The following is a 10,071-nucleotide window of genomic DNA, read 5'->3' as shown; positions in this document are numbered from 1 at the left end:
CAATCTCTCCCCCGTTTAAAAAAATGATGTCCATTAAAGTTCCACAAAATTCAGGTTCTTTGGAAAACATCCTGGGAACTACTAACAGAGGCCAATTTCTGAATTTTACTAGTGAAAAAACAGAGGTCCTGAGAGGGGCTGAAGTTCTTTCCGGTAGCTAGTGAGGGGAGCTAGGACTAGAACCTCATTTCCTGACTGCCTGGTCCAAACTGGTCAACCACATCCAACTAGAGGGGCATTCCCTAAGGTGGGTCCTGGGATGCCAGGCATCGTGGGTGGTCTTTGAGATAATAGGTAAAAAGAATGTGAACATTTTACTTTATAATAGGTCCTTTTGGGGGTAATTTGCTTAAAGATAGCGGTTGTTTTAGATGCTTTTAAAAATGGGTAATTTTATCCCACTCTTGTTATCTCATCGTTCTTGGGGTGCCTGCCCATTGCAGCCTGTGTGTGCCATAGGTTATGTGTTAAATGAGTAAATGAAAGAATCTAGCAGGAGTCAGAAAGGGAAAATGGGGAGAAAGAACGGGATGGATAAAAAAGGAGCCAGAAGTCAGTGATCAGTGGAGGATAGTGGCGCTCTGACAGAGAAGGGAAAGGAGACAGTTGTAGGTGATGGAAAAAAACAACAAAACAAAATTGAATTTGACCAGGAAGCTTTGCTTTTAAAAAGTGACTCATGAAGCTAATTCAGAACCTGGCCATGCCAGGAGGCACCTGGCCAGGAGATGAGGATTAGCATCAACTGCTGAGAACCTTTGTGAACCTGGATCAAGTTGTATTTATTGCACTGGTACAATAAATGTGCAAGACATTTTCTTAAGCACTACAACAATAACAGATGAGTAAGACACAGGTCTTGCTGTCAACAAGGTGACAGTCTAATGGAGGAGAAGAGACAGGGACTCAGATAAAACGTCAGGTAGAATGTGATCAGCGCCTCTAGAGGTGCAACAAGCCAATACCGTGAGGAATCAGGAGACTGGCAGATCATATCAAGTAAGAGGCTTAAGGAGGACTGTGTGGGAGACCCATGAGGCATGGATAGGACTGCATCAAGCAGAGCTAAGAGGAGAGGCATTTCAAAGTGGTGGGGAAGCATATGGAACAGTGAGTGGTCCAAGTGGGTTGCAGTCACCGGGTGTGTGTGGACTGGGAGGGGTGTGGAGAGATATGGCTAGAAAGTCTTCAAGTCACACCACGGGGCTTTTTTTTTCTTTTTGTGGTATGCGGGCCTCTCACTGTTGTGGCCTCTCCCGTTGCGGAGCACAGGCTCCGGACGCACAGCCTCAGCGGCCATGGCTCACAGGCCCAGCCGCTCCGCAGCATGTGGGATCTTCCCGGACCGGGTCAACGAACCCGTGTCCCCTGCATCGGCAGGCGGACTCTCAACCACTGCGCCACCAGGGAAGCCCATCCATGGGGCTTTGAATGCCTGGCTGAGGTGATGCTCCAAGCAGGCAACGGGAAGCTAGCAACAGATTTTTGTTGTGTGTGTGTGTATGTGTGTTGCGTGTGTGTAGGGAAATAATAGCATTAGAGATGATTCCCAGGCAGGATGACTGGCAGAAAGGGGTAAGCCAGGGGAAGGAGCTCACTTCGGTTCCAGAAAGACTAATTGACCATTCAGGTGTTGCACATCAGACAATCAGAAAATCTGGCCAGAGATACTGGCTAAGTCCTCTCCTGAGAGGACAGAGATAGCAGAAGGTTCTGGTTATTATCTCAGGGAATAGGGAAACTAGGGAGAATGTGAGGAAAAGACTAGCCAAAGAGAAGGCAGCCAGGAGGAAAAGATGCAGAGAACAGCCACGGGAGGCCAAAGGTTCAATGAAGAAATTATAGCCATGGTTGAAAACCTCAACCTTGGAGCCGGGAATGTGTGAGATTTTTTTTTTTAACACCTTTATTGGAGTATAATTGCTTAACAACGTTGTGCTAGTTTCACCTGCGCAACAAAATGAATCAGCCATATGCATACATATATCACCATATCTCCTCCCTCTTGCGTCTCCCTCCCACCCTCCCTATCCCACCCCCCTAGGTGGTCACAAAGCACGGAGCTGATCTCCCTGTGCGATGCGGCTGCTTCCCACTAGCCATCTATTTTACATTTGGTAGTGTATATATGCCCATGCCACTTTCTCACTTCGTCCCAGCTTACCCTTCCCTCTCCCGGTGTCCTCAAGTCCATTCTCTACATCTGCGTCTTTATTCCTGTCCTGCCCCTAGGTTCTTCAGAACCATTTTTTTTTTTTTTTTAGATTCTATATACGTGTGTGAGTTTGAACCCCAGGGAACCGATTAGGCATACTTAGCAACGGGACTTCAAAGAGTTTTTGAGTCTGTTTCCTCATCTATGAAATGGGAGTGATTTCAACCTCAAAGGACCGAGCACATTCGCAAATCTTCTTAGCATGGGGTTTGCACACAGTAGGAGCTAAGGAGAGAGCAGGGGCCAGCGGGAGAAGGAAATGTAGAGGTTAAGGGTATCCCCTTAAGGAGTGTCGGGAAATTGAGGCAGGGCCCCTCAGGAAGCCCAAAGCCTTTGCTTCCGCCGAGTTTCTGACCGGCCTGTGAGGAGAATGGGTGAGCGGCTTCAGCCTAGTCCGCAGCCCGATTCTCCCACACTTCCATCCCGCCGCACCTCCCAGCCTCCTCCCACTCCAGCCTCCCTCCCCGCTCTTGCTCCCGCTCCAGCCAGGCCCCGGAGCCCGACGCGCATGCGCCCTCCCGCGCCCTTGCCCAGCTTTCCACGTTTCACTTCCCTCCTATTCCCTCCGCAACTCCCGCTCTACCGCCACGATTGGCCAGAAGAGCTCTTCGCCTCGGCCAATAAACGCTGACCTGTCGCCTCCGTGTTACTGGGTAGAACAAAACAAAAACAGAGCGAAACTGGTCCGAGACGCTTCGAGGCGGCTGCAGGGGCTGAGGTGCTGTGTCGGGGCCGGCGGACCAGGGACGTGGACGAGCGGCGGCGGCGGCCTGAGGGGTCAGTAGCGGCGGCGCGGCTCACGCGCTTGGGACGACTGCGACCTCTCCCGCAGCCCCTGCCTCTTCTCGGAGGCAGCCGCTCGTTGGGAGGGGGAGGGGGCGTGGAGGCCGCGGCCAGGTCAGGTCCGAGCCGTCGGGGAGGGGTCCGCTGCCTCTTTGGAGCTCGGCAGGCCCAGCCGCGCCCGCCCCAACGCCCCGGGCTGGGGAGGCCTGGGCCCAGAGCGTGGCGGCGCGGGCCCACCGCCTCCCGGACCCCCTCCGGGCTTAGAGGGGCGCGCGGGGCGCTCGCCGGCGAGGGGCTCCTCGTCCCCCAGAAGGCCGAGTTTATATTTTCCTTTGGGGGTGGGCGTCTGGAGGCGAGTTTCTGGCCTGACTGAAATCCTGTGAGGAAGGTTTGCGCCTTCCCCGCCCCCTGGCCTCCTTGGGGCCCCCGGCCCGTCTTCCCAGACCCGGCCCTCCGGCCGCCCCGGTCCAGCATCCCCCGGGGGTCGGCCTTGAATGGGTGCTGCGAGAGTCCCGGCCTGCGCGGCGGGGAAGCGGGCCGGGCCGCGGCGGGAGTGGCTTCTGGGAGGCGGACACGTGCCCGCCGCCCGGGCTCTGCACGTACTTCGCAGACCGCCCCCCCCCCACCCCCCGGTCGGTTAAAGGGTCGCTGTTTAGTTTAAATGAAATTTCCAGGAGAAAACAAAGGCAGGAAGGGAGCCCCCTTCTGTGAAACGCTTGCTGTATAGGCTGTATTTGTCAATTTGGTGCTGCAGTGTTCAAGGGGAGGGTGTTTGTTTTTCCAAGAGCTTCAAAACTGCAGACGTCAAAATCGCCTGTCTCCCTACACCCTAGTGAGAACTGACCGCATAGCTAGCAACTGTGTGATATCTACAGATGATTAAAATGATTAAAAATGCACCTTCCTCTGGGGGAATATAAAGTCACCGCCTGTGTTTTTGTTGCATTTTCACTGTTAAATTTTAGAATTTTGGCATTCTTACTAATGTAAGGCTTTTTAGGAACCACCATTCACTTTTTTTTAAAAAAGGACCACTGCAGATGTGTTGTAAATTATTGGTATTTATGCCCTTAACTTTCCTTTATTCCAGGTTTATTAAACTCCTTAATATCTCAGCAAGCGTCTTTGAGTTATATTTTGATTGGTTTTTCTGTTGTAGTAATGAGAAAGGAAACATGGTTGCTAGGAGTGCAAAAATAAATGATACTTTTCTTTCCTGCTTATTTTTGCATCATTGTGGTCGAATGCTTTTAGCTGATTTTGTTTTAAAAGGCTAGTTAGCTATGATTGTAGCCCTGGAATGAATACAAGTAGTAGTTAATGTATGGCCTAAACTTGACTCCAAAAAAATGTTGAAGTGGTTTATGAGGTATATTTCAGGAAATACATTTTTGGGGGGAGGTGGGGTGGGAAAGCCAGACTCTTTTAGTAAATGTCTTGGCAATTGAATACTTCTGATTGTATGTTTCTGTGAAACACACTGGAGAAATGAAAACAATGTTTAATTTCAGCCTTTTGTCTAACTTACAGTTTTGTTTTCTTACTGAAAATTAATTTTATGGTTTAGTATGAAGGATGTGGAGTTTAGATTTTTTGCTTTACATTTAAGTTTGGGGCAAAAATTTTAAGGATTGTTAAGTAACTGGAAACCCTCATTACTTTGAAGAGAGTAAAAACAGGGAGCCCATCTTTATCTTTCTGTAAACTCTTTTAAAACACCTGTGTTGCTATCAAGTGTGCCTGAGTTCTTGAATGTGTTATCATTGCCAAAAGACCCAGACAGGACTTTTTCTTGTTGTTGTGATAATTATTTAATAAAAACAAACCTGGTAAGTTATTTGTAGTCAATTACCTGATAATTTTCTTTGCCTGCCGTTTGTGTAATAGTTTAGGTATTATTTTTAGTGTTTGAAAAGCAGTATTTAAAAATTTGTTGTAACAGTAGGGGTCTGTGTTTTTGTAAGCTTCTCTCTGTTAACCCTAGAAAAGAGTCTTCCTGTGGCATATTAAAGTCTTGCGTTGAACTTGTGCAAACAGTAGTGGATTTAGAAGGTCTGGGTTCTAATCCTGGTTCTTCCAGTGAGCAGCTATCTCTCTTTGGAGAGATTAGTGATCTACCTTCTCTGAATCTGTTTAGTTGTATGCAAAGTGGAGTTCCTACCTCAAGATTGTTCTGAGAGGTACATGAAATAATGCGTGTAAAATTCTTTTTGAATTATAAAGGGCTTTTAAAACATTAGTTATAATCATTTCCTTTATTAGTTAGGTTCTTCAGAAAGTATTCTCTTGAAGATCATATTTGTATCAAGAATGAAAATGATTTTTTAAATGTAACTCCAGTTTAAAAATCTCACACACGTATCATGTGGCATTTTCACTTTCCTATGACATGTAATTCATATACTGAAATGAAACAAATAAGGCATTTTCAGTCCTGGAGGATACTAAATGTTTATGTTTACAAACTATTTTTGTATATATATCTTTTTTTTATTTTTAACATCTTTATTGGGGTATAATTGCTTTACAATGGTGTGTCAGTTTCTGCTTTATAACAAAGTGAATCAGTTATACATATACATATGTTCCCATATCTCTTCCCCCTTGCGTCTCCCTCCCTCCCACCGTCCCTATCCCACCCCTCCAGGCGGTCACAAAGCACTGAGCTGATCTCCCTGTGCTATGCAACTGCTTCCCACTAGCTATCTACCTTACATTTGGTAGTGTATATATGTCCATTATCTCTATGTACTTATTTCTGAGGTTCATTTTTTTCCCCCTAAATCTGAAGTTGGTAGGAGAAAGGAGAAGTTTTCTGGAGAAAAGGGCTGTAAAACTTGTAACATGTTAGAATGGTATATATTGAGGAATTTAAAAGTCAGTTTTCCCTTTGAGTTTCAGGAGGCATCATATCGTCTTTCTAAAATGACAACTAACAGTAGGTTATGTTATATAAAAACTAAATGCTTTTTTGTAATTAGTTTATTAGTCATTCTTATTAATTTGTGCACTTTATATCTTAAAAAAAGGTCACACTGTTGGGGAAATGATTATAAGTGGCCGGAAGGACTTACATCTAACCTATGTTACCTAAACAGATAAATTCTTAAACAGATAAATACTTAAGTACTCTAAACCACTATTTAAAAAATATTTCCAGAGAGATTCTGAAATCGCATTTGGTTAAATCTTCTGGTGATAGTTTTTATGAAAATTTTGATAGTGGTTTTTTTTTTTACAAGTAACAGTTGATTTTTTATCACTAATTGTCTAAATAAAAGGTAACTGATTTCATCAACCAGAACCTTCCAGCATTAATAATTTTTAAGCCATTTTGAAACCAAGGTCTAAAATATAGAGATGCTAATGTCATTGTACTTATTCCTTTCTTAAATAGGTAAGATTTAAAAAAAAAAATGGGTTTTTCAGATTATAAAAGTAATTCTCTCATTATAGAAAATGCTGATTTAAAAAATTTCTCCCAAAGGGAGCCCTCTTGCACTGTTGGTGGGAATGTAAATTGATACAGCCACTATGGAAAACAGTACGGAGGTTCCTTAAAAAACTAAAAATAGAACTACCATATGACCCAGCAGTCCCACTACTGGGCATATACCCTGAGAAAACCATAATTCAACAAGAGTCGTGTACCACAATGTTCATTGCAGGTCTATTTACAATAACCAGGACATGGAAGCAACCTAAGTGTCCATCGACAGATGAATGGCTAAATAAGATGTGGCATATATATATATATATGGTGGAATATTACTCAGCCATAAAAAGAAACAAAATTGCGTTATTTGTAGTGAGGTGGATGCACCTGGAATCTGTCAGTGAAGTAAGTCAGAAAGAGAAAAACAAATACCGTATGCTGATACATATATATGGAATCTAAAAAAAAAAAAAAAGGTTCTGAAGAACCTAGGGGCAGGACAGGAATAAAGACACAGACGTAGAGAATGGACTTGAGGACACGGGGAGGGGGAAGGGTAAGTTGGGACAAAGTGAGAGAGTGGCTTGGACATATATACACTACTAAATGTAAAACAGATAGCTAGTGGGAAGCAGCCGCATAGCACAGGGAGATCAGCTCGGTGCTTTGTGACCACCTAGAGGGGTGGGATAGGGAGGGTGGGAGGGAGATGCAAGAGCGAGGATATATGGGGATATATGTGTATGTATAGTTGATTCACTTTGTTATAAAGCAGAAACTGACACACCATTGTAAAGCAATTATACTCCAATAAAGATGTTAAAAAATTTCTCCTGATCTCAGAGTCTTAGAACAGTAATTACAGATGCCTATGTGATAAAATGGCAGATTTATCTGCCTTCAGATATGTTTTAGTGTGAAAAATAAGTCAATCATGTCTTTTTTTTTAACCAAAACCATGTTGTTTGCATTTTAGAGTACTAGTTCTTAGAGTTCATTGGTAACAAACTAATCAATATCTATGTATAGCAGATTAATTATGAGGCCTGGTATTCCTAAAAAGTTTGGAATGTGTATATATTCCTTTAACTTGAAATAAGCATGTATAGCAAACATATCTTTTTCTTTTTAACATCTTTATTGGAGTATAATTGCTTTACCATGGTGTGTTAGTTTCTGCTTTATAACAAAGTGAATCAGCTATACATATACATATATCCCCATATCTCCTTCCTCTTGCATCTCCCTCCCACCCTCCCTATCCCACCCCTCTAGGTGGTCACAAAGCACAGAGCTGCTGTCCCTGTGCTATGTGGCTGCTTCCCACTAGCTATCTGTTTTACATTTGGTAGTGTATATATGTCCATGCCACTCTCTCACTTCGTTCCAGCTTACCCTTCCGCCTCCCCGTGTCCTCAAGTCCATTCTCTATATCTTTGTCTTTATTCCTGTCCAGCCCCAAGTTCGTCAGAACCATTTTTTTTTTTTTAGATTCCGTATATATGTGTTAGCATATGGTATTTGTCTTTCTCTTTCTGACTTCTCTGTGTGTGACAGACTCTAGGTCCATCCACCTCAGTACGAACAACTCAGTTTTGTTTCTTTCTATGGCTGAGTAATATTCCATTGTATATATGTGCCACATCTTCTTTATCCATTCATCTGTCGATGGACACTTAGGTTGCTTCCATGTCCTGGCTATTGTAAATAGAGCTGCAATGAACACTGTGGTATATGACTTTTTGAATTATGGTTTTCTCAGGGTATATGCCCAGTAGTGGGATTGCTGGGTTGTATGGTAGCAAACACATCTTTTAATTCCAAGTTAAAGGGGTGCTTTGGCACATTCAGAAATACAGGCTTTTTTTTTTTTTGACAACAGATAAACTTATCAAGAAGATTGAAACCAAATGTTAATTAGGGAAAGCTCTTTGAAAGTAAAGTGAACACTTAAAAAAAAATGGAATTATGTGGTGGTTTTTTTTTTAACAGTCTGAGTAAGTAAATAAAATTTACGTTAATTATATTGGTTTGGAAGATGTTGAAGCTTTTTTTTTCTTTTTTTCTTATTTTATTTTATTTTATTTTTAACATCTTTATTGGGGTATAATTGCTTTACAATGGTGTGTCAGTTTCTGCTTTATAACAAAGTGAATCAGTTATACATATACATATGTTCCCATATCTCTTCCCCCTTGTGTCTCCCTCCCTCCCACCGTCCCTATCCCACCCCTCCAGGCGGTCACAAAGCACCGAGCTGATATCCCTGTGCTATGCAGCTGCTTCCCACTAGCTATCTACCTTACGTTTGGTAGTGTATATATGTCCACGCCACTCTCTCGCTTTGTCATAGCTCACCCTAACCCCTCCTCATATCCTGAAGTCAGTTCTCCAGTAGGTCTGTGTCTTTATTCCTGTCTTACCCCTAGGTTCTTCATGACATTTTTTTTCTTAAATTCCATATATATGTGTTAGCATATGGTATTTGTCGTTCTCTTTCTGACTTACTTCACTCTGTATGACAGAGTCTAGGTCTATCCACCTCATTACAAATAGCTCAATTTCGTTTCTTTTTATGGCTGAGTAATATTCCATTGTATATATGTGCCACATCTTCTTTATCCATTCATCTGTTGATGGACACTTAGGTTGCTTCCATGTCCTGGCTATTGTAAATAGAGCTGCAATGAACACTGTGGTATATGACCCTTTTTGAATTATGGTTTTCTCAGGGTATATGCCCAGTAGTGGGATTACTGGGTCGTATGGTAGCAAACACATCTTTTAATTCCAAGTTAAAGGGGTGCTTTGGCACATTCAGAAATACGGGCTTTTTTTTTTTTTTGACACAGATAAACTTATCAAGAAGATTGAAACCAAATGTTAATTAGGGGAAGCTCTTTGAAAGTAAAGTGAATACTTTAAAAAAAATGGAACTATGTGGTGATTTTTTTTTTAACAGTCTAAGTAAATTGAATTTACGTTAATTATATTGGTTTGGAAGATGTTGAAGCTTTTTTTTTTTTTTCTTTTTAAAGAAATAACATCCCAGAGGAAGAGTTCCATTTGGTAATTTAATCAGTGCAAGTGAAATTAAGGAACGATGGATGTAGAAAACGAGCAGATACTGAATGTAAACCCTACAGGTAAATAATATCTTGAAGGAACCTTGACTGTATTGTGAGCAAGTTTCAGGCCATACCAAATTTTATGAAAACTTCTTTACTTTAAAAACCATCTTACTCATGCTATAAGAAAACAGGTCATATTTTAAAAATCAAGTTTGTGATTCTTATTTTTATGAAATTCATCACATGTTGTATTTTTCTGCCTGTCCTTTCACATTTCATATGTTTATTCTCCACTATTCATAATAAACTATATGGTGTAGAAAAGGAGAAGAATAGTGAACCTGCTCATTACTGTTCTCACATGAGCTAGTTAGTGGTCTTTATAATATAAACTATTGGTATCATTGATATCTTTCCTAACTAATAATCTGTATATTACAAATTAACTGTGTATTTCCCCTGATTTTCCATAATGCTTCAGTAGTACATTATTATCATAAAAACAGTTTTGTGGAATATGTCCAAAAGCTAAATAACTTCAGATCACTGAAAATGTATATATAGTT

The 10,071-nt window shown here is 42.1% G+C and overlaps 1 protein-coding gene across 2 annotated transcripts in view; it reads left to right on the top strand.

Moving 5' to 3' along the window:
• Positions 1 to 2,853: 2,853 nt before the first annotated feature.
• PDCD4 (programmed cell death 4) overlaps positions 2,854 to 10,071 on the top strand; it is a 29,818-nt gene continuing 22,600 nt past the window's right edge. For both annotated transcript variants that reach the window (XM_019939977.3, XM_019939976.3), the window contains exons 1-2: positions 2,854 to 2,992; positions 9,473 to 9,580. In XM_019939977.3, the coding sequence (XP_019795536.1) occupies positions 9,538 to 9,580 (43 nt within the window). In that variant the 5' untranslated portion in view covers positions 2,854 to 2,992; positions 9,473 to 9,537. The remainder of the gene's footprint in view (positions 2,993 to 9,472; positions 9,581 to 10,071) is intronic.

The sequence above is a fragment of the Tursiops truncatus genome, chromosome 16 (assembly GCF_011762595.2).
Source record: "Tursiops truncatus isolate mTurTru1 chromosome 16, mTurTru1.mat.Y, whole genome shotgun sequence".
In the NCBI taxonomy this organism is placed as follows: Eukaryota; Metazoa; Chordata; class Mammalia; order Artiodactyla; family Delphinidae; genus Tursiops; species Tursiops truncatus.
The sequence above is the reverse complement of the archived record's forward strand: the minus strand, read 5'-3'. Positions and strand labels throughout refer to the sequence as shown.